Source organism: Syngnathoides biaculeatus, chromosome 11 (assembly GCF_019802595.1).
Source record: "Syngnathoides biaculeatus isolate LvHL_M chromosome 11, ASM1980259v1, whole genome shotgun sequence".
Classification (NCBI taxonomy): domain Eukaryota; kingdom Metazoa; phylum Chordata; class Actinopteri; order Syngnathiformes; family Syngnathidae; genus Syngnathoides; species Syngnathoides biaculeatus.
Genome location: NC_084650.1, coordinates 21,193,867 through 21,221,812, shown reverse-complemented (window position 1 = coordinate 21,221,812; position 27,946 = coordinate 21,193,867). Strand labels below are relative to the sequence as shown.

At 39.9% G+C, this 27,946-nt stretch overlaps 1 protein-coding gene across 1 annotated transcript in view; it reads left to right on the top strand.

Moving 5' to 3' along the window:
• tenm2a (teneurin transmembrane protein 2a) overlaps positions 1 to 27,946 on the top strand; it is a 336,697-nt gene that overhangs the window by 150,627 nt on the left and 158,124 nt on the right. The window contains exon 6 of the mRNA XM_061834544.1: positions 27,539 to 27,863. Within this exon, the coding sequence (XP_061690528.1) occupies positions 27,647 to 27,863 (217 nt within the window). The 5' untranslated portion in view covers positions 27,539 to 27,646. The remainder of the gene's footprint in view (positions 1 to 27,538; positions 27,864 to 27,946) is intronic.

The window sequence follows — 27,946 nt, the reverse complement described above, 5'->3', positions numbered from 1 at the left end:
AAGCCTTTAAGATTCTGGTGTGATTAAAACAAACGCTGCCATTAGGTTTGACACATACCTCAGCACAAGGTGTACGGGCCTGGGCACGCTCCAGCTCATTAGTAGCGTGGACTCTGTACTGGCAGCCTCTTAATTGTTGGTCTATAGTTAAATGAGCAACTTCATCAATAATCATTAAGGCTAAAGCAGTTGGTCCAATTCCTATCTTGGTCACACGGTGCCCAAGTTACCAAACAAACATAGTTCATGTTCATTATACTCTACGTCATATTGATAATAGCAGTGAGACACAACTATTTATCATTATTAGAATTATCATTGAATTGCAATAATTGCAATCAAACGAAATAAACATCCCTGTGAACCGGAGTGAGATTTTATTTGGATTCGGTCTTAAGTATTACTTTTTCCAAACCGATCCAAAGTCCTGTATACCCTTCAATCAGAATATCCAGGCATGCTGTCTGGGCCTGGTCTATCTTGACATAAATGTGTGGTGATCCTATCCTTTATGCACGTAAATACTGTATGTCTGCTTCCACCCAGAGCCCAGATGCGACAATGAACTTGTTTTTAACAATTTGTGACTCGTGTTTTTGTTTTAACATCTTGTTTAGTGCCACAACTCCTTTGCATGGTACTGGCTCCACTGTGTTCCAAACTGCTGAGGTTGTCACCCACTCAAAAACCTGGTGGTTTATTTGGCCATTAGTTTCTTTCTTTCGGCTTGTCCCTTTCGGGGTCGCCACAGCGTGTCATCTCAGATGAACGCACATATGTTTGGCACAATTTTTACGCCGGATGCCCTTCCTGACGCAACCCTTCTCAGGGAGTGGAGGCCCCAGTGGGATACGAACCCACAACCCCTGTTTGGCCATTAGTGACGCCTGATAAGACTGAAACTTGCTCTATTTTTTTCATGCTCAACTATGTGAGAAAATCATTAGCACCAATTCCGACCTTTTAACTTAACCGGCTCGTTGATTGTTACAAATATAGTTAAAAAAAAAAAAAAAACACTGCGGTTATTTGTTGCCACTAATACAATTTATGTAGATCTCCCCTGCCACAAGTCCCCTAATTTAAAATCCAATAATTGGAAGCAAATACCAATTAATTTAAAGTTCACATTTTGGGGTCTGTTTGGAACTCGTTTTATTTTGAGTTTAGGAATCTGACATGAGCCCCCTGCAACTGCTCTGGCTCACTTTGTCACTCACTCTTAAAGCCTACGTGATGTTAGACTTTTGCTGATTTCCTTTGTACTTGTTGCAGAAATCAATGTTTGATGTGACTGCCTGTCATGTTTTTGAGTCTCACTGAAAAATACGTCAAGTTGACGAGAAACAAACACACTAAATGAGTACTAAGTTTGTGCTGAGGGGATTTATTTATTTTTCTTATATGAATGTTTTTACGAGGAAAGTCTTTGACTGAAGTGTTCCTGAAGTAATGAAAAAAAAACATTATACCGTAGGTGTTCTGTGTATCTAGCTCTTTCTGCTGCTTACTGTCACTGACACTTTAACTGTACATTCAAGGCGCAAGTTGAGTTTCTACAAAGTCTCCCACCACCTCCCCCCCTCTTGATGTATACCATTTTTGTTTTTCACACTGCCAGTCATTTTGTTTGTAGCTCATTATGCTACTTTCATTTCATGCCATTATTAACTACACCCACACTGTTCGCAGCCATCTCATTAAGTGTGACCTCCCAGAGTAAACATGCACTGCTGAGTTACACTCATCACTGTACCTCTTTGAAATTGAATCTGATTTGTTCTGATTTGATTTTTTCCTTCTTTTGACATTTCCCCATCTTTTGTATGTGACAACCACTCCCCTGCCATTTTATGCGTCTGCTCCTCTATGCTACAAGCCTGCTCTCTGTGTGGCGTTTGTAGATTCTCTTTACTGGCAGACCCCCTAATTCTGTCATGTGGTGCTCATAGCCGACTGTCCTAGGAAGCTGCAGCCCTGAGGCAGCTTCGACATATATGCCTCTTCAGTGGTGACATAAAAAGCAGCATACCTAAGTCACTTTTTGGTTTGGTTTCAGGCTAACGCAAAAATCCATTTTAATTTGCTTGCCTTCCACTCACTTTTACTCTATATTTGAGTAGCTGAGGGCAATGATTGTTTCAACAGGCGTAAATGACTTGTAAGCAGAGAGGAAAAGGTGCTCCAAGACAATCAGTGAGTTGAGTGACAGCTTCTAAGGTACATGCTAATTTCAGTGTTAAGTTTGACTGCATGAAATGAATCCCGTTATTAAAAGAGGCTGCTTGGGTAAAATGTCCTGGCATTTGATATTCATTACCATATTTTTAATTATTATATTCAAATACATTGTAATGCCTAATTTCAGACTTTTCCCACATGGAATATGAATAAGCCACTCCTGTTTCCATAATTAACCTTGAAAATCTTATAAAATACAAATCTTAAAAAAAGGTTAGAAGAAAATTTATTAAAAATGTATGATTACACATTTGTTCTTTATGACTTTGAAAAAGATGTCAACTTTCCCGACATACTGACGTTCTTTCCAATCATATTCCTCCTTGTAACTTTGGCTTTCAATGCATGTTATGAGTGACAACAGAGATGTGGATCTGACTATGAATTATGTACATCACTGTTGTTGCCAGCAGGATTGTCAACGCCGATTGATTAAAAAAAAAAAAAAAAAAAGTTCATTTTTACATTATACAGTAGCTATATGTAAAAATGTGCCAAAGTAAGCGGCTGTGCTGGTCACAGGAAAAGCAATACGGAGAAATTCAGTGCTTCTGGCAAACAAAGTGCATTTTAGGAAAATCTGATCGCTGTTCTCAAGCCTTTCATCCGCGTTCCCCAAAAGGAAACCTTATCTCTCTGGCTTGCTGTTTTTGAGACACACTAATTTTCGCATCTAGTGGAAGAACCCTCTTTTGGATACTAAACAGAAGAGAGAGAGAGAGCCATGGACACTTGTTTGGCCTGCAGATAGATAGCAATAAGTTCAATGCATTGTTCATTCTTTTTATTTAGATATTTTGTAAGGGCACAACTGAGTGAGTAAATCGTGTAACATGAATTAGACAACATTTAAACACTTTTGAACGATTGTGGAAATGAAGGCAAGTATGTGTAAAAGTGAAATGCTGGTGTTTTGCGCTATCAGATTTGTAAAGAGTTCACAGAGAGTTCAGTTTGCTTCCTGTCAGCAAGAACATTAAATACAAGTGATGCTGCATAATAGGCTAGCAGGCAGTGAAGCAAGCAAAAACAACTCACTGCATGTATTTACATTCACACTCACAGGTGCATCTCAGACACGGCACCTGAATTTCTACTTTCGGGGCAAAATGAACATTTAATTTGCTGTAAAATCGGTTGTTAACACTATTAAGTGAACAGTACATCAGTGGCAATAGGTGTAAAACTGTATTTTTATGCTCATAAGTATCTGAGCCATCGTGATTAAATGAGTATCGTACATCACAAATGGAAAAATGAGCTGGATAGAATAAAATAAGAGAAAAGAGCACTTATTAGTCTGATCTTTATGAGTTTGGTACTAATTAGCATAATGAAGAGACAAGAGGATTAACAGAGAATAGAGAATGGACTGCTATGGAAGAGTACAGTTGCCATGGAAATTAAAAAAAATTAGTTGTGATAACAGTTAGGCCATTGGTTGTCCTCTCGCCTTATCCTGGGTTTTCAGAAATTCTCAACGTACAGCTTGTGATTCTATATAAGCTCTACTCACATATCTGACTAATATAAGAAAAAAATGCATCTTTTAGCATTAAATGGATAAGAAACTGCATTTTGCATGTCCTTGATTTCTCGGGAGGGTTGTGCTCAAGTCAGAAGCTCATCAGGTAGTCAGACGTTGCACGTCCTGAAACCCTCGGCATTCTAATCAACTAAAATACAATCAACTATAATACATAGTTTACTGCCAGCAATAAATAAAAATCTTAAACCACATCTTTAACTAGCCATCATTGTTGGATAATACTTGATGGGCCACAGCCCATCTCAACTGACTTTAGATATTCAGGATATTCCTTGCAGAGCTTGCAACAGTTGGACACCTACTGTAAAAACCAGGGATTTTCAATTAAAGCTGTAAAGGGTCCAGTTACAAAGGTTTTCTCTGGGAAAAGATCCCAACCTCGAAATGTTTTTAATCATGTCAAATCAAATGAAACGAGTAACTAGATGACATCAATACAGGAAGATGACTAAAAGTATGCCCAACATTACACAAAGCGCTTTTTAAACACACATGGAGAACATAAAACAGCTCACACTATCACAGGCAAAAGAGTCATTTCCACACTAATATGTCACACTTTCACTAGAGAAGGTCAAATTTTAATGGAATATAATTAAGATTCCCCTTGTGTGAGTGATTGTTGGAGGTCTTTGAATCATATAGCAGGTTTTTTTGTTAACACCAAAATAGAGGAAGAACGGCGACAAGACAGACATGTCTCGAGATTGTAATGTATTCCTACATTCAATAAGGAAATCTGCAATTACAAATTGGTTAAAAAAAACACGTATAAAGGGCTATTCAGTATACACTAAGTGCATTCTATTTGCAAAAAAAAAAAGATTATTTGGATGCCAGTGTTCCCTTAATCGATGAAAAATGCTCTTTACACAACACTTACTGTAGCCAAGTTGTTCTGATAAATCTATCACTTGTCATGGTGGTGGATCTCAATCTAGGCTAAAGATTGTCTGTCTAAAAGATTTTATCCATTGTAAACAGACCTTGCCGCTTACAAATTTCTCCAGATTCTCAGAATCTTTTATTATATACTGAACAACTGGGTGTTTTTTGATACTCCTTTTATACCTAATCATAATCATAATAACAGTCACTTGTTTCAATTATCATTCAAGCATTCCTAAACTTTCTCAGTCTTTGGTTAACCCTGCCCCAGGTTCTTTGAGAATCAAATTAAAAATAAGAGTATTTGGCAATAAACTTAGAATGAAATTCATCAGTTTGTACATGAAACATCTTGTCTTTGTAGCGTACATTGTTCAGCTGGATATAGGTTGAAAATGATTTGAAAACTCATCATGTTATGTATTTATTTACATTTTACTCTTTGTAGAGCAATTTTTGTAGCAGCTGTCATGATAACAAAACCATATCCTTGGAAGACAAAAGCGTTCATTCGGCAGGTTCTTTTTCAGTTCAATTGCTTTCTTGCCAGTGCAGCTCAAAGAGAAGTGCACAATTAAAACAGAGTGAAACTTATCTAATATAGTGCCAACTTGACTTAAGAGTTTTTCAGGTTCGAAGCAGTTGCTCTGTATCAGTGTGTGTGTTCTAAAGCACTTTCACTGTACTGAAGTGGAAAAAAAAGGAGAGTAACTGTATCTGTGACGCGCTTTAAGTAATCTATTGAACATTACAAACTGTCAAAAACACTAATAGTCATCATCAGACAGCAGCTTTGTATAGCTTGCCTCCAAATGACAGATATAGATGGGCTCCTCTTTTCTTTTGTTGCTTAACGCACTCCTAACACTAGAAAACGTGGTCTCCTTTTTTGGTCTATCAATGGATAACTAGTCCTTCCACAATAGGTTTTGTTGAATGAATGAATGAATCTTGCCAGTGATGCTGAGATGATCAGCGTCGTCTTCTTCGATTAATAAAATATGTTGTTGATATTTTTCTTTAGCAGTCAACTCGCTGTGTGACCTTCAAACACAAGGCAGATGCTTTTCTGTATTGAAAACATAACAAAACATTACATTTTTTGGGGGTGCTGCTGCAATGAATTAATGGAGTCTTAATTCATTTAAATGGGCGGAGGGTGTCTGTTTTATAAATTTGTAAATTGAGTTTGGTCATAAATCGAACAAAACTCCTTAGTCAAAGTATCACTTTTCTTGTAAAAGGCGGGGCGTAGACATATCATGTTCAATTTTTAATTTCTTTTGCTGTTTTATTAGAACATGAGAGCTCTTTGTTTTCTTGAAGTGCCATCACTTCTCGTGGATAATGCACACCATTTAATATGCATTAAAATGAATGAATTAAATTCTGGAAAACCCTTCAACCGATGTACAATGCATTTTTACAATGCAAGATTTTGGTTTTACTTTACAATGCGATCAAAACATGAATCATCGGTATTTTGTTTTTTAGAGAGTTATTCTGAAGCGAAACACTTAATTTAAACCCAGGCATAATTTGTAAGAGAATTCACATGGTTATTGTCAATTATTCAATAAGTGTAATGGGATTGAAATTACAGTACATAAGGTCACACTAATAATAATCCATCCATTTTCTGAGTTTCCTATTCTCACAAGGGTCATGGGAGTCCCAGCTGTCAATGAGCAGGAGGCGGGGTACACCCTGAACTGGTTGCCAGCCAATTGCAGGGCACATCAAGACAAACATCCACACTCACAATCACACCTCGGGGCAATTTAGAGTGTCCAATTAATGTTGCATGTTTTTGGGATGTAGGTGGAAACCGGAGTGCCCTGAGAAAAGCCACGCAGGCACGAGGAGAAAATGCAAAGTCCACACAGGCGGGGCCGGGATTGAACTCAGGTGCTCAGAACTGTGAAGCCAACATTTTACCAATTGATCCACCGTGCTGCCCAAGTAATAATATAAAAGCGAAATAATTTATAGTAAATATCTGATTATTGTGATATTCTATTCTCTCTCTCTCTCACTCTCTCTCTCTGTGTGCGTGTGTGTGTGGGTGGCACGGTGGAGCAGCTGTAAAGTGTTGGCCTCACAGTTCTGAGGACGGGTTCAATCCCTATGTGCCGTTTGCATGTTCTTCCCATGTCTGTGTGGGTTTTATTCGGGCACTCCTGTTTCCTCACACATCCCAAAAACATGCATTAATTGGACACTCCAAATTGCCCCTAGATGGGATTGTGAGGGCGACTGTTGTCTGTCTCTGTGTGCCCTGCGATTGGCTGGCAACCAGTTCAGGGTGTACCCCGCCTCCTGCTCATTGACAGCTGGGGTTCCTGTGACCCTTGTGAGGATAAGCAGCTCAGAAAATGGATGGATGGATATATATGTGTGTGTGGGGGGGTGTATGTAAAAAGTATGAATTGAATGTGCAAACATGAAAGGTTAGGTTACGTGTGCAAAATAGTCAAGGTCAGAGTACCAAGGCAAATGAGACATTTATAAAATAGATGACGAACTCCCAATGCTGCTAAAGTGGGTGGTGCGACCCTTTATCTGGTGTGTGTGTTTGTGTGCATCTACTTGTTTGCGGGGCATCAAATTTCAGAGTTTAGGTGGGCAGAGGACAGAAGAGGTAGAGGGGGCAGAGCGTGCAAGGAGTTCAGATTCCTGACAGCCTGATGAATAAAACTGTCTCTGAGTCGGCTAGTCCTACCCTGCAGACTCAACTGTCTGCTGCTATTAGTCACCTGACTGAAGAGTCTGTGTGACGGATGGATGGCATCCCTGCTATGCGGAGGTCTTTGCGGGTGAGACAGGTGCTGTAAATGTCCTTCAAGGAGGAAAGAGAGGTTCCAATGATCTTCTCAACTGCTCCCGCTGTGCGTTGAGTTTTGTGGCTGGATGTGGTGCAGACTTCGTACCATACAGTGATGCAATTGGTCAAGATGCTCTCTCTATGGAACGACCACATGATGGGGGTCAGGCCTCAAAGCTTTTCTCAGCATGCGCAGGAAATAGAGATGCGGGTGAGCTTTCTTGGCCAGTAATGAGATGTTGCTGGTCCAGGAGAGGTGAAGTGCAATCCCAGCAACATCGTGTTGTACACCGTCTCCACTGCAGCACCCTTGATTTTCTGGGGAGCATGCATGGAGTACACTCTCTTGAAGTCCACATCACTCTCCTCTTTTTTTTTTCCCACATTCGGGGGAGAGATTGTTGTCCATGCACCACCCGGCCAAGCAGCTCACCTCACTCCTGTTGCTGTATGTCGGTGTGTAGTTATAGGTCACCAGGGTGAAAAAGAGGGGCCTCAACACACAACCTTGAGGGGCCCCCGTGTTAAGACTAACGGTGCGGGATGTGTTGCTGTCGACATGTAAAAACTGAGGTCTCCCTGTCAAGAAAGTCCAGCAGCCACTTGCACATTGAAGAGTTGAGTCCCTGCTGGTCCAATTTGTAGATCAGTTGTTTAGGGATGGTGGTATTGAATGCTGAATTAAGTCCATAAAGAGCATTCTGACATATGAGTCTTTAGGGTGTGTTAGGGCAGAGTGGAGGTTTAGAGAAAAGATAAAGAACCAGGCGAATTCATTTAATTTTATTTTAATGGGAATCAAATTAAATGGACAAGTATTTCAGAAAAGCAGAATCATTAAACAAAATGTAGCTTTACAAAAAATTAAAGATGGTTGTTTAGTCCTATTACAAAATGTAAAAAAACAAACAAAACAATGTTTCACAAATTCTGCCTGGGTATGTAAACTTGGGATGTCAATTGTACATAAATGCAGTCATATTTATTCCTGTCAATTTGGAATGAAAGTTGTAAGCTACACCTTTATTAGAATGAAAGTGTCTAACTTTTTGGTAGCATACCATTGACTTGACAATTTTGGGTGGAAAATATGCATTATACACGAGCAATTATGTTAAATAACGATTTTATATTGTTTCATTAGAGTGCTTATACGAGAATATTATTACATGGGTTTGCAGGTGGAGTTTCAACTTGCAAGCGCAGCATAATCACTCTTGTGTGGTCAATTATTTGCATGAAAAAGACGTTCGTGGTTAATTAGGATGACTGTATTGATCACTACAGCCGAGCTGTATCCATCTGGAGGGACAATCTGAGACAGTGGCTTTTACAAGTATACAGTATTCATGAGAACCATAGAAAGAGGAACCTGGTGAAAGAAAGTGGGGAAGGAAGAGTGAAATGAGAGTGAGCAACAGATAGGAAGCGACAACAAAGGCAGCGGGGTCTTGTTGCATTGTGTATTAAAAGTTTTGTCTTTTAGGTACTCATGAATATTTCACGGGCTTTGAAACCTAGATGGACTGTGTCTGTTTGTGTGAGAGAAAGGGATGTGTGGAAAGTAACATTGCTGCAGAAGGAGTTTGTTGTATATCTGACAGGGAGAGGCATGGGTCAACAGTCTTCACTACAAAAAAATTAATCATGGTCACATGTGACTGAAATTAATGTAAAATCTGTTGTCATACTTTATTTGGATGTACCTCTGTACAACTTTGTAGAATGGATCTCTTTAAGTGTGGCTCTTTAAAGTTTTTCATTAATAATATACCAAAAATCATCCGTTTGATGACACTTGACCTTTAAGTGACGCATGCTATTGCATTATTTTTTCAATTATTATTATTTTTTTTATATGATCACTGTTAGTACCACAATGGGGAAATTTCCATCAAAACAGGAGCATTTCCAGATATAGGAAATCTAAATATTTAATACAAATAGTATGCAAGAGAAGATGTCTATAGAAGTAGATTACATTAGACAAACTATGCAATTCAGTTATCAGAAAATTATTTGTTTGCAAAATACAGTGCTGAGTTTTGACTCTTGAGATCTGATTTAACACACATATATATATATAACGTGTCAAAACCTCATACTTGGATTTCAGGCTCCAACTACGTCTGCCATTCCAAACTTGATGCAATAAAAACATTAAAATAACAAATATTGAAGGCATTATTTATTCATGATTGATGAAGGATTTTAGAGTAAATGAATAACATGGAAAATTAGTTAGGTCCTCTTACATAATAATTGCAATAACTGTCATGCAGTAATGTTTTTGAGAACATTTTTGAAATATGCTAATTCAGACAAATTTGTGCAAATTGCTCTGGAAGTGAATTTCCATAGGATGGGAGCTCTTGTCACAGGTGCATATTGTATCTGCACTTCTGCACACCAATGGTCACTTCTTGAAATACCTCTAATGCAATTTGGAACGTATTTGTCATCTTTCATCTTGTCTGCCCTCCAGGAATAATGTAATGAAGTAAGTGGAGGATTTCTAGCCTTGTGAACTGTTCGCTTCCCTGCTTTTAACCTCATCCAACAACTGAGCATTGACGTCTGTACGCCAGTCACAATGCACAGGGTTGTCATTAATTTTAGTGGTAATCCTCTGAGGGCTCGTGTAAATAGTCTTTTGTGTAATAAAACAAAGTACAAACACTGTAGCTCCATATTTTCCCTTATGTTTAAATCAGAAAAGGCACACAGTTGTGCTCTCCTCTGCTTTCCGACTTTGTGATAGTGGCAGTTTGAATTTCTCATAGGGTTCCAGTAGTCTCCTTTATGTGTAGTGAATATTGTAACTGCCTCCAAACGTCAAATGCCAAAGTTTCACCATTACAGGTTGCTGTATTTACTAAGAACTCCAAAATGCAGAGGACGAAAGGTGCTTAAAATAATTGCAGAATGCACGCAGATTTTCACAGCCGGCCTCCAACCAGGGTTGGACGTCACAATTACTGCACTCTAAATTCAATAAAACATACATTCTGTGGTGATGGTTGTCCTACCTTTTAACTGCTGTAAAATTATGAATATACCAAGAAATGCTTATTCACAATCATTCAGCTTATTGTCAATGGATAATGTTTTCTCTAAAAAACAGTCTTTAAGTAAATGTTGGTCATACAGTTGAAGAAAACAACTTCTGATCCTTTAGATGAAGGGTTAGGGTTTAGTGACAATCAGACGCTGCGCCGCTGACTGTTGCAACTTGATAACAAAGCGCTGTGGTACAAAGTCAACTGGGAGAGGCTCAGCTGTGACCTTGAACATGGATGGACGGATGGATGGCGTTCAAAATGATAACTTCAACATTGCCCCATCGACTGTGTTTTACTCGTGGAGTCATAACTGTTAACTGTGAAGTTGATTGAAACTCGAGAGCAATTGGACGCAATAGCCCTGTGCATCGGTTGCCACGAGCAACCAGTGAAGGCCCACTCTGTGCTGAAAACTGGATGTCCTGTTTGAATGTGTGAGAGCGAGGGGAGAGTGCTGAGAGGAGAGCCTGGTCGTGTAATACTTGATTGCAATCATGCAGTGTGACACAAACACAGGGGTGCATGCTGAGTCCTGCCAAATGTAAAAGTAAGAAATATAAAACACTGCATAGATTAAAATGATTTGGGATTCAAGATAACTAAATGATTGGTTTGGATTTTTGTCAAACTTTTTTGTAAAGCCCCATGTTTCACTGTAGTCACCGAACTCTTCAACTGTGTTTTTTTCCAAAACGACTTCATGTGAAGGTTAGGTAAAGGGGAGATGGCTCAGGATGCAGCTCATCACGAACCTGCTTTGTCTCTTTTAAGAGCTTTGGAACCCCTCTGGGGAAGATGAGAGGCTTGATTACGGTTAAATTAGCAAATGAGCAGGTTAATTACAGTGGCAAATTCTTGTATAAGACGTGTCATTTCACCGAAAGACGTTCTAAATCCTGCTCAACCAGTCGAAAGGAAAACCAGGAAAGGAGTGAAGGCGACGGGAATGGGATTGCACCTCTTTTCTTACCATTGAAGCACACTCCCCAGTTTCTGTCCCTCTTTGCTCAGAAATGTATTGTTTGAGGTTAAGGGGAAATTGTTACATCAATGAGGTATTATTTTCCCTTGAGAGGACACTTTCCCCCCCACTGCATTTTCTCACATCCTTTCTCAGGAGGGTGTATCAAGCCCTCCTTCCCCCCTTTCTACACTCTCTCCCACTTGCTGGCTTTTATCCTTCACTTCACAAGAGCTTTTTGGAAGCTTCAGACATTTTATGTGCTATGTCTTCAGCTACATAGAAACGAATGTCTGAGTTGCCTAAAATTTCCAAGGGCATTGCGCGCACACATGCGCAGAGTGGTGTGGGTGAACTCGCTGCAGAAAAGGTGAATATAATTAGCCAGACGAGAGGGACCACTCGGCTGCATTGTTAAGAGGCAGCCGCTGTTGTTCTTGTCAAGTTGCAAATATGTAAGTGTTTAGGAGCTGCATGTGGATAGAGAGAGAGAGATGGTTGGAATTTTGTGGGCAGATGTGTATGAAGTCTGGAGCAAATGGAGTGAGAAACTGAACAGCTTGCAGAGGACAAGCAGTGTGGGGTCGTGAAGAAGATTCACACACGCATGCAATGATTATTCACATGACATATGAGGTGCCATGACTCCCACCAGTTCCCTTATCAGACACTGTCACTCGTGTGTCATCTCTGAGGCAACCTACCGCAACTCGCCGACCCAAATTTCCCCCGCATATTAGTTCTGCAGCTTTTCCCGGGAATTCGTCTCAGATACCGTCGTACAGTATCTCTTAATAGAAGTGGGCACTGACTGTTTGCGCCTCATAGTGTTTATGGTGTAGCCAGAGGGGTACACAAGGTTGAGTTCGAGGTCTTGCAGACACACTCAGAACATGGAAAGGGGTTTAGTAAGTGACGGAAGTGGCGGCACATCTATATTTTATCTGTCATTCATATTTAAGTGGATTAGATGGGAATGGAGAGGCAGCACATGGCTCAGTCTTTACATTTACACAAGTATACCAGCGGCAGTTTATACATTTTTAAATTACAGGATCAGCAAATACCCCACAATGCCCTCCTTTTATACATTTCACTCGGTGCCTCTCTGTCTTCCTCTACCCACTTAGAAAATTCTATTGGATTTTTACTCCACTCCAAATGAATTGAGCGGCAGCTTTCGTGAAGAAATGAGCTCAGTCAATTGCCTAAATGTAACTATTCTCACTTGTCGAGACTGCATCAATGCTATCTGTGAGAAGCCTAAACCTTACAAACAAATAAAGCTGCCATGTTACGTCAAGAGCATTAGTTGAGAATGTACTGCAGTGGTGAATGGGCAGTGAGCATGAAATTCAATATCGCTCTGTGCATTGCGGTACAAAAACAGTCAACTTGGATCCTTCAGTATAATCAGTATACAATAAAGCCAGGCCACTATGTTTCACTACTTCATTCCACATTTGATACATTATTAACTGGAGCTGTAGAGCAGCAATGACAGAAGCGCAAGAATCATCATGTCAGTGTACTAATTATAACACTCGACCAAAGCCAAACTGAGGTGGACACAGCCAAGTGTGCTTAAGTCACAGGAGCTGCAAATTTAACCTGATGCTTAAAAAAAAAAAAAAAACACACAGCAAAGCAAAACAACAACAAAACTTCCTTGTATGCCCTTTTGGAGCATCTGCAATGTGTCTGTGCTTTGCTTTAGTTTTATTTTAATGTACCTTTTCAGATTTACTCAAGGACCATGATTTTTCTGCATACAGGACGTGTTCACAATAAAGACAATCGATAAAAAGTGATTAATTCTTGTAATTCGCATTTTCATAATTATAACCAACACATGGGAGGATTTGTAACTATATCTACAACAATGAGCATACTGTATACAGTATTTGGAATTATGTACTTTAGAATACCGTTTCAACACTATAACGTTTAACAAAACAAAATAACTAGTTTGCTTATTCATCTTACTGAAGAAATGTGCTTTGAATTAATGAGTTAAATTAATCAATTTTTCTGCAACAACTGTCAGTGAGTGAGGTCTGAAGATTGTTCTGTTGGGTCCACATTTAGTGTACCACTTAGGGTTGTACATGATACATCACATGAAGGCTTACAGACCAGGCTTATATGCGCTTCCCCCATCTCCCCTCTCTTATTTGCTGGACCACACTGGTTACCATGGAAACCTATTTGTCACCAGTTGTTTCTGTGACATTGACCTAAAACAAGCGGTGGGTCCGAGTCTGTTGACCTCGCACCATTTGTCTCAGGGTGCCTTTTGACAGCCCGTGTTGTCTTCTTCTTTCTGTGAAGGGTATCTACTCAATGAGGCCACATACTGATGCTCCATGGCACACACACTAAAGTCCTCGCTTGTTGTCTCTGTGTGCTTTCCTCATTCTGGTGTGTGTGTTGTGTGCACATGGAGCTAATTGACAAGGTTATAGGTAACGCGTCTCCTCCGACAAATGACCTTGAGGTAGGTTGTCCAATCCATTCGTCTTTGTGCAGATACCATCAGACCCAAACTCCTGCTGCCACCAGTCACACAGATAATCTTTCAAAGAGCCGCACATCGACTAATGCGACCTCCCTCTGCTCCATGCCCCCAATAGCTCTCATTTGGCCATCTTTTTATTTCATTTAAAAGACTTTCCTGTTATCTCGTAGTGTACCAAAACTCAAATCATTTTTCACACTGAAAATTTTACCAAGAGTAGAGATTTTTAATGAGGTATTTCGGGGGTGCTCAATGCGTCGACCGGTCAATCGCGAGGCAGTCTTTGTCGATCGCGACGGCATACCGGAAAAAAAAAAGACGTCATCCATGTTATTCTGACCTTTAGCTCACTGCGCATGTGCAACGACACTGAGTACAGCAAAACACGCTAGTCGGTGAGTTCCCCCACTATTTTAAGCCCTTGCTTTTTTTCTTAAGGTAAAGAAATCTTATCAAACATGAGTATGGAGGAAAAAAGAAGACAAAAACGTCTCATTTTCATACAGAAAGGGAGGTGGAATTATTTTTCACAATGTAATTTTCGAAGTGTGTTTGCCTCATCTGCGAGTGTACTGAAATGTGTAGTGGCATTTTCAAACTGTTCATGGCAAATACGACACCGACATTCCGCCAAAAAGTGAGCTGAGAATGAGAAAAGTGAACGAACTAAAATCCCAATTGGCCGCACAGCAGTCACCTTTCACACATTCGAGTTCAACAGCGAAAGCCGCCACTGAAGCATTGTTCTGGGTTTGTCACATCATTGTTAATAACAAGAAGTCCTTCCAAGACTGAGAGATTGGAAAAGAGGCATAGCTGACTCATTGTTCCAATCTTTTAAAAATAAGGTGGGAATATTATCTTGAAAAAAAGCTCCGCCGCTGTCAAGGAGTACAGTTACATGGCACTGTGAAGCCGTGGCAGATGTGTAGAAGGACACCGACGCTTGTGAGTGTTTCTCACTGCAGTTGGACAAATTTACTGACGTGAGTGACACAGCCCAATTCCTAATTTAATTCCAACAAGTGTATCAATATATTTTCCTCTGTTGCCTAGCCATCATAAATTGGACTGGTTTATAAGTTTTTATCAGTCCCCCCCATACCCCTATACTACCAAGTGGACCTACCAATGCCTACAGTATCTGTAAGGCACCCATCTTACCCCTCATTTAATTTCTTCTGTGTGACTTCCCAGCCACGTTTTCTCTAATGAAGCTAAATCTACCATGCTAAATGGAACCAGTCAGCTATGTCATTGGTGCCGGAGTGGCTGTAGCTGTCTTTTGCTGGCCCCAAAGGCACAAACACCATTTCAAGACACTGACTCGAAGCCTTTCCAGTACAGTGGGCATGTGACGCCAATCAGTAAAATGTATAGCTATAGTCCAATATTTGACCTCTTCAATCCCCCCGAAAAAAAAGCATCCACGGGAGCGCTTGAAAGAACAGATAAAGCCAAAGATGAGAAGGCGCACATAAATTTGCAACAGTACCATCAATCAGGAAATGTCCTGTAAAAGATCAAGAGTACAGAGATGCACTGTGCAGGCTAGCAGCCTACTGATTGCGCTGCCCTCAACTTCAAAGTTCTCGGCTGTGGGGTTTTGTATAGAATCTAATGGCTTTGGAGTGTGAGTGCACACAGTAAGACAAGTGGAAAAGTGGTGTAATAGAGCACCCTACATGACAATCCAAAGAGCGCACACACTTCAGGGCGTACACACACTGTGTGTCAAATCTCATCTTGAAGTCCAATATATTCCTCACAAACCCATTTGAACGTGCTTCATACAAAAGCCTCTCTCAGGATCCAGTGATGGAAGTGAGTGCACACAGACAGAGCAAAAAGTGGGGGAATTATCTTTTAAATCACTTAAGGTAAAAGTGGACATTTTGTGCATATTATTGATATATATTTGTTGATTTCATTGGGTGAAATGCACAAATTGAGCATCTTATCGGTTATAGTGCGGTATAATCTCCCATAACTGTAGAATTTAATATTTCGAGACAAATAACTTCATATCCGGTATGTTTCACGGACAATGAAACAGTGGCATACTGAATAACAATATATATTTTTAGTATTGTTGAATACAGTTCTTTTTAGTAGATACTTGTGAACATTGACCCTGCTTGCCTTCAGGGTTGGCAGTGTCAAAGTAAGATAAATTGCATTCCAGAAACAGCAAGACACCTAACTCCCCTGATTGTTCCCCCGGGCACTGCAGAGCTGCCCAATTCTTCAGTCTGTCGCTGATCGTGTTTGCTTGCTGTCGCAACTGTGTGGATTAAATCTAAAAGGCATATGTTGTGTATGCATGAACCTTACAAAAAGAAAGGGGTTGTTGTTCCTTTTTTTTTTCCTATAACTTGAGTTGCGAACTCACAAACAATAGTTGTTGGGTTCGGCACAGAACTCCCATTCTTACTTTTTTCAAGTTTCTTGTGCAAGTGGCCTGGGGTTGAAATGGTTATTTCCTGTAGTGACCTTCAAAACTGATTTTGTTTCCAATCAGATACTGAGTAAAATTCAAGATGGTAATAATAATAACAACAATAAGAAAATAAAAATAGAAGACTAATAATATTTGTTTTTCTGTGCCCTGCGATTGGCTGGCAACCAGTTCAGGGTGTACCCCGCCTCCTGCCCGTTGACAGCTGAGAGAGGCTCCAGCACTCTTCGCGACCCTTGTGAGGATAAGCGGCTAAGAAAATGAATGGATGTTTGTTTTTCTATTTTTAAATTTAGAGTCACTTAAACTCAATTAGATGGAGGTATCCAGTCAAATACTTGATGTTATTTTTATAATACTACCAATTGAATTCCCATCAAGTATATGACTCAATACAACACATTGCATACATCTTATAATAACACTATAACACAATAATTGCTCAAGATTTCAATACCAACATTTTAAAATGTTAATTTGACAATAACAAAAATTGGCCTGATATGCTGTTTGAAAAAACATACGTACGTATGCGTGGATCTAAATAATAGCCATTTGTAAAAAGTAAGTTTCTTTCGGCGTCGCCACAGCGTGTCATCTCAGATGAACGCACATATGTTTGGCACAATTTTTACGCCGGATGCCCTTCCTGACGCAACCCTTCTCAGGGAGTGGAGGCCCCAGTGGGATACGAACCCACAACCCCTGGTTTATCAAACCAGTGCTCTAACCACTGAGCTACAGGGCCTCCCTAAATAATAGCCATTTGTATTTTCAGATAATATTGTATTTTTTTTAATCCACATTTTCTGGTACAGTATATGCATGTGAACCTTCTCTTTCATCCAGGTCATTTCATTATCAGAGCATTGAATCACCTGCTACTGAACTTTTTTTTGGTTGTTGAGAAGGGCTCATCAGTTCATGCAACAATGGCAGCAAAGATACACGCAGCACCCGGCACCCCCCATTCCATTGGTAGATCGTGAGAGGCTGGCTGGTTGAAACGTAGATCTTGGGACTAAAAAGTGTGGATCCCTAACGGTCTCTCTCTCGCTCTCTTTCAAACCAGCTGTCTTCTCTGTCTGGAATATGCACATTTTTGTCCTCAAAAGAGTACTGTTTCTCTTTGAGGTACAGGTTGTCAGATGAGTCTTGGCCAGAGGAGTTGGCCGCAATATAACCTTATATATTGAATGCAATAGAGATGTTCTAAGCAGGTTTCATACCAGGCACCCCTAGTTTTGTTTTTGACTGATTTTCTTCTCAACACACTCCACAAGCAATTTCCCGTCTTTGATGGCTTGTAACTCACAGCCAATGACAATAAATGAAAGCGGGAAAAAGCTTCACTCAAGTTCAGGTATGAATCACTGCGGCTTGTTGTGACCCAGATGTGTCTACCTGGGTTGAGGAAAGACACCCAATGTAAGTCAGACAATAGGCTCCCCTCCCCGTTCTGCAGCTTTTTGACATTTCAGCCCAAGGAAATGACTCCTGTCTGGCATTTCCTTACGGCAGGGCTCTCTCACTCTTGGGTTCTGTACAGCCTGCTGCCATGTACACTTTTTGATACGTGTCATATTGCTCCAACTAGCAATTCCGTTGAACAATCAGTAACTTTACTCGGAGAGCTCGTGTTCAAGTGGAACTTACTCTAGTAGTCCTATGTGGCACACCCCTGCATAAACAGTAAAAGTCCTGGGTGATGCGGACACAGCAAAACATGTTGTACAGTTAAAATCAGCCAAACCCTTCGAGTGTCACCTCTGTCATAGTGTTAATTAGACAGTGTCACCGTCTGTCCCCAGTGACATTTATTGCACATATGAATATTTTACCCAGACAGATGGTAAGAATGTCAAGGCGTGACATTGAGTTATTAAGCCCTGGCCCTATCCTATGCCGACAGAATGCCTAGCTTGTCAGTACTCGGTTGTTTTAATAACTCACAGGAAGCTTTGCTGCTAAGTTTGCTCTGAGTCTGTGCATTGTAGCTCTGTCAACGGGCAAAGGTGAAATACCCTCTGTATGTGAGCTTGCATAGAATTAAGCTGAAAGGGAATTCCTTCACTGAATAAAATAACAAGCTGCCTTTGACATGCACACTGACTGTCAGGCTTTTCCACACCACCTAACATTCACCGATGGTCTGTGGTTAGATGCACAGTAAGACATGAACATGGTCCAGTCCATAACCTTATAGTAAGATACCAGTGTGCCACTCTGCATACCAATTTTTCAAATCTTCTAGTGAAGACAGTGATTCCTACCATCAATCAAAACTAGTTCAAAACACGTGTATCATGCAGCCTAATCTATAAACAGAAGTGCCCATGCTCAAGTTTTTACTTCTCCCTACTGTTCTTCAAATATATACTATTTTACTTGTTTTTTTAATTGATTTTAATGTTGTCTGTCTTGCTGTTCATTCTTTATGTTTGAAATAAGGAATTCAAGTAATCAATTTCATCACTTATTTTTAAGGGCAAAGTTTATAAAACAATGTTGAGGCCGGCCATGATGTATGGATTAGAGACGATAGCGCTGAAGAATAGAATAGGAAGCAGAACTGGAGGTGGCAGAAATGAAGAAACTGAGGTTCTCACTTGGTGTGAACAGGTTGGATAGGATTAGAAATGAGCTCATTAGAGGGGCAGCCAAAGTTGGATGTTTTGGAGACAAGGTGAGAGAGCAGACTTCGATGGTTTGGACATGTTCAGAGGCGAGAGAGTGAGTATATTGGTAAAAGGGTGATAAGAATGGAGCTGCCAGTCAAAAGAGTGAGAGGAAGACCAAAGAAAAAGTTGATGGATGTTGTGAGAGAGAGCACATGAGGGCAGTGGGTGTTAGAGAGGAGAATGCATGAGATAGGCTAAGATGGAAAAAGATGACACGCTGTGGCGAGCCCTAACGGGACAAGCCGAAAGAAAAAGAAGAGGAAGAAGAAACTATATAAATTTAATATTGTCCTCACAGTTCTGAGAGCTGGCGTTCAAATCAAAGAAGAAGAAACTATATAAATTTATTATTGTCCTCACAGTTCTGAGAGCTGGGGTTCAAATCACGCCCCTGCCTGTGTGGAGTTTGCATGTTCTCCCTGTGCCTGTGTGAGTTTTCTTCAGGCAGTCCGATTTCCTCCCACATTACAAAAAACGTGCACTTATTAGAGACTCTAAATTGCCATTAGGTGTGATTGTAAGTGCGAATGGTTATTTGTTTCCACGTGGCCTGTGATTGGCTGGCAACCAGTTCAGACGGTACCCCGCCTACTGCCTGAAGATAACTGGGATTGCCTCTCGCACTTGTGAGGATAAGCAGCTCAAATAATGGATGAATATGCAGACATAGCCATATATTACAAATATTCCCATTGTTTCTGTAGTGGCAACGTTCCCAAAATGCTGCATATTCTGGATTTAATTTATGCTTCTAATGTCATCATTGCACAATTCCTATACACTGTCACTTGAATCACAAAAAAAAAAAAACTTCAAAAATGCATGAAAACATTACAGTTCCAAATAATGGTTAACCTCATGAGGGTTTGGCTAGGTAGTTGGGTATTGTTCACAACACTGTTGGCTCTGTGGGAGTGCAAGGACGGCCAAATGCCTGCCAACCCAAGTTGCCACCCCTACTCTCGGAAATGAATCTATCAATAACACATTTCTAAATTCAAAATTTGATGATAAGTGCTCGTTATCTTATGTAACACAGTTGTTACAAATGATGGGACCTTTGTGATCGCAAATGGCTTGGCGGTTACGGACCATTGCTGACAGTCTGTTGCATTCTCATGAAAACAGGGTCAATCAAATTGATTTGATCAAACTGAAATGGTAACATTTACGTTTAACATTTAATTCTGGAAGCCATTTCATTCATTCATTGTTTTTTTTTCCTTCCCTGACCTCCTAAAAAAAAGGAAAATATCTACGAAGTAAAAGATACTAAACATTCAGTATTTAGTGTGTTTGTTTTTGTCGAGGCGTTCTACGAAACCCGAGAGCTGTTTGTGGTGAAAATCCCACCCGATCAACAGTTTCTAACTTAACCCGTCTGGCACCAACAACCATTGCCAAAATCAGTCACTTTTTTGTTTTCCTTTCGAATGCTTGGTTTGGACTTCGGCTGATCCTAGCGACTGTGTCTGCATGCTTACGGAGTCTGTGCCACATTACCGGCTGCTTATGTATTTGCTTTTTCGATATATACTGTTGCAGGTCTGTATCCACCAATGTGTGTTCTGGAATTCACTGCAAATCAAATTGGCATTTTTTCCCCCCATCATGTTGTGTCTCTATTATGATCTTGGTTTGTTTAGTCATTCTGGTTATATCCTCCGCGCTGTTGCTTTGTCTCTTTAACACAGCTTATTCTCATTTTCTCTGTCATGTTTCTCGTGAGTTTTTGAGCTGTGTGTAATTACCCAGTTTGTTTGCATCTTTGCTCTAACTGTCTGACGTTAAATTGCCAGCCTGCGTTCACAGGACACCAGATACAGGTTGTGCAAGGGTTTGCAGCGCACGATTCGGTCTTTGGCAAATATGGGTGTGATGAGAAAGATCATGCAACGGTGTCAATAGGTTTCTCAGTTCATGTACGTCAACCCAAACCCGCACTGGCAGGCGCAGAGAGACAGTGAGGGACCATGTCATATCCAATCCCTTTGTTTTGACTCAGATTAGACCTTTGTGTGGCGTTTGCAAGGCCTGCAAAATGCGGATTTAAGGATTAGTCTAATAAACAGAGGCTCTGTGGCACTCTGGCGGATTGTCCTGCACCTTTTTATTTATATTCTAACATAACAAATGACAGAATGACAGGACATTGAGGACAACATGGAAGGTGAAAGATGTGCTGTCACAGTTGCAGATTAGTCTGGAGGATTTTATCCATGCTGTATATTACTGTGCAGGGAAGACAACGTACGCTCACATATTCAGATCTTGATCTACAATTCTTTCCGTCCCCATTGTTACAATACAAACAACAGAGGTTTACACAAAGTAAATCCTGAAATCTGAAAACTGCCCCCCCACCAACAAAAATGTGCTTGAGTTTAATTTCATCACAGCAAGCATGTTTATATTGGAAACATGATTTAATGAGGTTCAATTACAAAGAATAAATTATGTTGTATTTTGTAAGTGACCTTATTGGTGCGTAGCAGTGCAGATGAAAGGCGACCTCATTTGAACAATCTGCATTTGGTTTATGGTGCCACATTCTGAGCTCCAGGGACTGTCTTGCGTAACTGCATGACATTCAAATGTGAAAATGTTGCAAAGAATACAATAACTTTTGACATTTTACCTTTTTTTTAAATTTCTGAGGCAACAGTAAGTTCAAACTCTTGGTGCAAATCAATTTATTGTTATATTATGCTATCTTATTGAACAGATACTGGTGTCAATGTCTGATAAGACTAAGTCAAACATTACAAAATCAACCCAACTGGTCGATAGCGTGACAAATCAAATTAAATTATCTGAACGTATCTGTTGTGATTTTGTTCCAGTTGTACTTCGATATGTGACGGTTGGTAATGGATGGAGAAGAATGGCGTGTTTTCGATACTTCACGCGTCTCGGTTTTAGCTTTCCAACACATCTGGAATCGGAAGAGGACAGCAGCTCTAGTCTTCAACTGGCCATATTTTTAGTTTTACTTTTAAAACAGGGAACAACATTGAATAATTACCCCAAGAACAGAAATGTGCTTGAATTTTTTTTTTTCTTCTTGCAATTCTGCAAGCTGGAGTGGGCCAAAGTATCTCCACATAGGGTAGTAGGTTAAAAAAAAAGGTAGGTCTCTCTCTCTCTCTCTCTCTCTCTCTCTCTCTCTCTCTCTCTCTCTCGCTCTCTCTCTCTCTCTCTCTCTCTCTCTCTCCCTCTCTCCCTCTCTCTCTATCTCTGGCTGCAATCTAAAAATGTATTTTTAAACAACTATGCATTAATCTCCCAAATACATGACACAGTAAACCCGTCATAATGTGTAGAGCAGGACCCACATTATATGTAGTTAAAGGAATATGTTTAACTTTTAATTAATAAACTCACATTTTAAAATGAGCATTTTATTTTTACTTAAATTTACTCTGGTTGACGATGACAAAGTGGGAAAACTGCAAATAATATATAATTTGAGAGGGAGGCAAATACTTTTTCATGGCACTGTATCCTTAACAGTTGATGATTCGCGAGATACGTCTTTGAGCTATTTCAGAAAACGTGTTTTGGTTCATCAAATGCCTACACATTTTCGTCCTTTTACATAAAGTCAATATACACCTTGTAAAACAAACGTCTAATGGATATGTATAAAGATATGGTTTACATTTGAGTTATGTTATAAAATGTCATTTACATATCTCTTCAAATATTTTGTATGTACAGACTTATTTGATGAACTTATTTTTAAATGTGGGGAGGGGGTGAGACTCTTCAGGAAATATTATAAAACAGTGTGATCAACACAACATAAGCTATTGATATTGTAGGAAAGAGCAGAAAATTGTGCAGAATCATTTGTATGGATGGACCAAAGTTTTGTAACTTGTTCATAGAAATGAGAAACTGCTTTTTTTATGTGCACAAGTCGCACAAAGATGTAAAGAATAAAGGGATAAGTAGTTTTTAGAACTTTAATTCTGGTCAGAGAAATGAACGGAAATGATTTCAGAAAACCACCAACCAAGATGAGATTTCATTGGATATTTTGCCTTGTTCAATGGATATGTAATTGAGTAAAACAACCTTACACTTGCACTAAACTTCTACCTTTTTTTTAATCTCTTATAAACATGTTGCATGTGGTGTCGTGTTTTGTTGCTTTTCATTATTCCCTCTTCAAAAGTATACAGTGGTGGGGGAAAAACCTAATAAAATCATTGCAGAAAAGCTGTAGCGCATTTTATACAGATTTTTGTCATGTTAAGCAGAATTCATTTTGAATGGGCTCTTTTTGGTTTTAAAATTGCTTTGAGTAAAGGGGAAGATAACCCGGTGAAACAGTTATGTCTTGTTAGGAAAGTTAATAGTGGTACAGTTGTTTCCAGATGAAGAGGCTCCATGCTTCCTTATCTCGCCTCTGATCCTGTCTTGCTCATTATTATTTTGCAAGATGGAATACAGTACAACCAAATCCAAAATCGTAACAGTTTTAATTGAATAAATTCTCCCCGAACTAAATACCAGTTATCATTTGCTTAATTATCCTATGCAATAAGGTCACAAATATATGCCAAATTTTAACCTGGCATAATATGTAGCAGGACCTAGATGTAGTTATCGAAATATGTATACACAACAATGCAGTTCATCATATCCCACTGACACAATACAAAGTAGTTAATAGAGAAACCTCTGAGATAAATTTCCCTTTTTTTTCCAAGATGTACTATCCACACTTTCTGTCATCTTCTGATACATTTCTCATCCTGCCTGGATTTTATAGTCTATATTCTGTTGCCGAAACATACTCTTACATTCGAAGTTGTCCTTGTGTGTGTGTATGGACAGTTTTGCATTTGTATTTCTGGCTCCTGGCTGGTCTGCACTTTCTGAATGTTCGTGCATGAAAATGCAAATATCTGTTGTCTTGGCTGTTGGCATGCCACTAAATCCTATGACTGCCGCCGTCATGATGATAACCCAGCGCAATTCTTTTAAAAGGGACAATCCACTTTAGTGTGATGTTCGTGGGAGGTCGGGCTGCCGTCACCAGAGTAATTAACAAGCTCAAAGTTAGGCACTTGCTACTTTGTACAAACGGCTGTCTCGGTGACCTTGAGGAAAACACAAGTAGGTGGTATGTGATTGATATGTGATCCAGATCTTGTGATTTACCCCTTCGACTTTCTTCACTTTATCCATCTCTCTCTCATTCGGTGACCTTTCTCCTCCTGCTTATCTCGCTCTTAAACCTACTTACACTTTCAAATTACTTATTAACTCCAAAGTCATTTTTGTGTGACTGCTTCACACACATGCAAAACACCCATTTCTTACTGTTTGTGTTGTGAATAGCTATTATATTGACCTCTGGAGGAGAGCAGCCTTAAATTCAATAGTTCCTCTTTTAAAGGTATTTAATTTTTAACTTTAATTTAAAAGTTAGTTTAGTGAGAAACCACTGTGTGTGCATGATGGGAATTGGAGGTATGCACTGTTACTGCAAAGTTTTATCGGCTGGGAATATTTTTTTTAAGAAAACTCAGGTGTGATTAAAATTCCAATTTTATTTATGCATAGGCTTGGTCTGAACTATGTCATATTTTAGTTTTGTCACAACTCTCCAAGGGCGACATGTGTTATCGTAAAATGTTTTTGACATTATCCTTGTCATCTGACAGACTGGTATACAGAAAATCTAATGATATAAAAAAAAAATCCAAGTTCTACTTCTTCCGAGACACTTTCTGAATAATTTCTCATCCTTTTCTTTTCCACCCTCTTACTCTCATTCTACGTCTTTGTTCCTAAACAACACCATCACAGTCGTGTATTTTTTGTTTTCAGATTTGTGATTTTTGACCAAATTTATGGATTGTGAAAATCTTGTGGGACAGTATAAACGACAGTGCGTTTCATTGTGGGTTCAGGGGTATACAACCCCATCCACAAGTAAGTCTTACGCACCTTTCATCACTACGCATTCTTCAGTCCAGAACTCTGACACACTACGCGTCCATAACCTTAGAATTTTTGAGCAAACACCAGAGTCTTGACTCATTGTCTGAGGCTTGAATAAATCATAGAGCATAGAGTTTTACTAAGACTTGGAAATCCATTTGAGAAATCTGGCGCACTGCTAACACGCTACACTTTGAAGGCGAGCATGTGTTTTTGTTTGGCGGTCTATCATAAAAAAGGTGGTTCGCCAGCAATGGCCCGTGAACTGAATCAAAATGTCCAATATGGTGTTTCCCCTTCACAGGGCACTGGACTTACTGCAGCCCCTGGACTGCTGAAGAGGAAAAGTCCTTAAATCCACGGGAGCTTGTGCGCAGAGCCAGATTTGACAGAGAACGTGCACTTTAGAAACGCTCCACTCAGAGTGTGCATCTGTGTAAATGAATAAAATGAATGAGTGTAAATGACAGATTTAAGTGGACGGGAGAACCTGAAGTGCTCTCAGCTGCACGCCTTTTCTGACTTAAGCGCAAGGGAGACTCTGGGTTTAGTGTTCTGTATACTGTATGTTGAATTGGTATACTGTAGTTGAAATACAATTCATGGATTTCCACAAAAACAGAAGATATACTGGAAAGCTATACTTGGCTCTAAGTCATTATTTTTCCCATTCTCCTCACAGTAGGTACACTTGTGTAGCCTTTCTCATAATATAGATAGTAGCGATCTTGACACATTTTCAATTTGAAATAATAATTGTTCTGATTAAGGATATTGTTTGTCACGATGACAGATCACGCCTATATCTCCTACGAAGCAATTTTTAAAACATGACTCTTACCTTAATTGCACAGACACACACACATAGGCAAGCGCACACACAGACACACAATTACACACCCATGCACGTGCACACGCACTCAGAGAACACTTTCTGTGCCCATTACATTATGTGCATCATGCCAATCAGTGTCCCCACGGTCACTATATCGCACTCGATTTCCTCACTCGCCAGTCAAGGTACAAACACATTAAGATTGAATTCCTAATAGCTTGTGTGATGGATACCAGCACATAATGAGTTCTTTATGCGACTTAAATTCGACTGTTAATCAATGTACATAGCAGGGTACTTTTCAATATTACCTCCTAAGCATTTTGAAATGAGCCGCCATTGAAAGGATTGACTCCCAATCTGGACTTGCTTTCCCCCCCCACACCTCCCTTTGTCTCTTTCTTCAAGCCGTCCCAGCATGCAATTAGTTTCATCACACTTTCAAAACCCATTTATATCTCCTACCTCCTCTGATATTGACAAATACGCTACAGAGTGAGATTTGTGAAAATGTAGTGTGCTGCTCTAATGCAGTGGGTGGACCAGAGTTACTTTAACCTCAAGCAAGTAAAAACCCAGCCGGTCTATTTATTTATTACCTTAAATACCCCATACTGGCTACTGCTAGGGGCATTGCTGTGAATTACTGCTGGTTGTTGTATTGTTGCTCTTTGATCTTTGGCTGCTAATGTACTACATTGCTCCAGGCTCTTACACTTGTGTATCATTCTGTGTTAGCGTCACAATGTATCATCTATGTCCACATGTATAAGATGCGAATACATTTAAAGTAGGCTAACTGTGATGCAATAATAGTGGACAGCTGAGGTATTCTAGTCAACATTGTCTCTCTGTACAGTTGATGTACATGTTTTTGTGTTGAAAGTTCTAATGTGACTGTCATGTTCATGAAACAAATTTTTGTGTGTGCATAGTTGCGTCCAGCCTGTGTTTGTGCATTTGTGTGTATGTGTGTATACACATCTTTGTCTGGTTGTGTTTGATTATCCCTTACAGCCTCATAGGGAGTGTGATTCATTCTCACTGTGATAATGAGGAAGAGACTAGCAATGCCCTAAAGTCATTTCTTCCCGTTTTACATCCTTCCTGTTGCATCCTTCTACTTTTCACTCCTTTTTACCCTTCTATTCTTTTCTAATTGTAATCATCTTTATTCCGTTTTAATTCTCTCATCTTCTATGTTCTTCCTTTGATCGCTGACCCCCCCTGTTTGTCATCATTCTCCCTTTCATGTGTTTGTATTCATGCAGTACTGACATCAGATGGATGACTTGACTCCTTAGATGGGAATTCTGTCTAAACAGCTTTAGCCATCCTCTTATAATCCACCTATTTGGATCTAGGCCAATGTAGCTTTTCTTCATCCTAGCTCATACAGTCACCCTCCATCACTAATCATATGTTTTGTACATTTGTCTAGCTGATTAGGCACCAATTAACAACACTAATTTATATTGAACTTCCCTTAGAGGTTATCCAGGGGAAAAAAGAGCAAGAGGGAATTCATTTAATTTCATTCGTTCTTTTATTTCTATTGTCCAGGTTACTGAAGTGGAGATAAACCCTAGTGAGGTCAACTAGGAGTCCTATCCGTCCAATATCGGCCTCCAACCCCTGCTTCAGAAACTTTCCCTCCCACACAACAACATAATGGATCTAAAGGATCGAAGACAGCACTCCCTGACCTGCTCCAAGGACTCCCATTACAGCACCTCTTCCCTGGATGCAGAAGAATGTCGCGTGCCGACCCAGAAGTCGTACAGTTCCAGCGAGACGCTCAAGGCTTTTGAGCACGAGCAGAGACTGCACTACAGTGGCTGTGTGACTGACCTTGTTCACCACGAGGCTGATGAGTACCCAAGACAAGGTGGGTCTTTGTGCCAAAGGATTCGGGGTATTACACATTCTTTGCTGAACATGAAACAAACCATATAAAAGTACAATGGTATT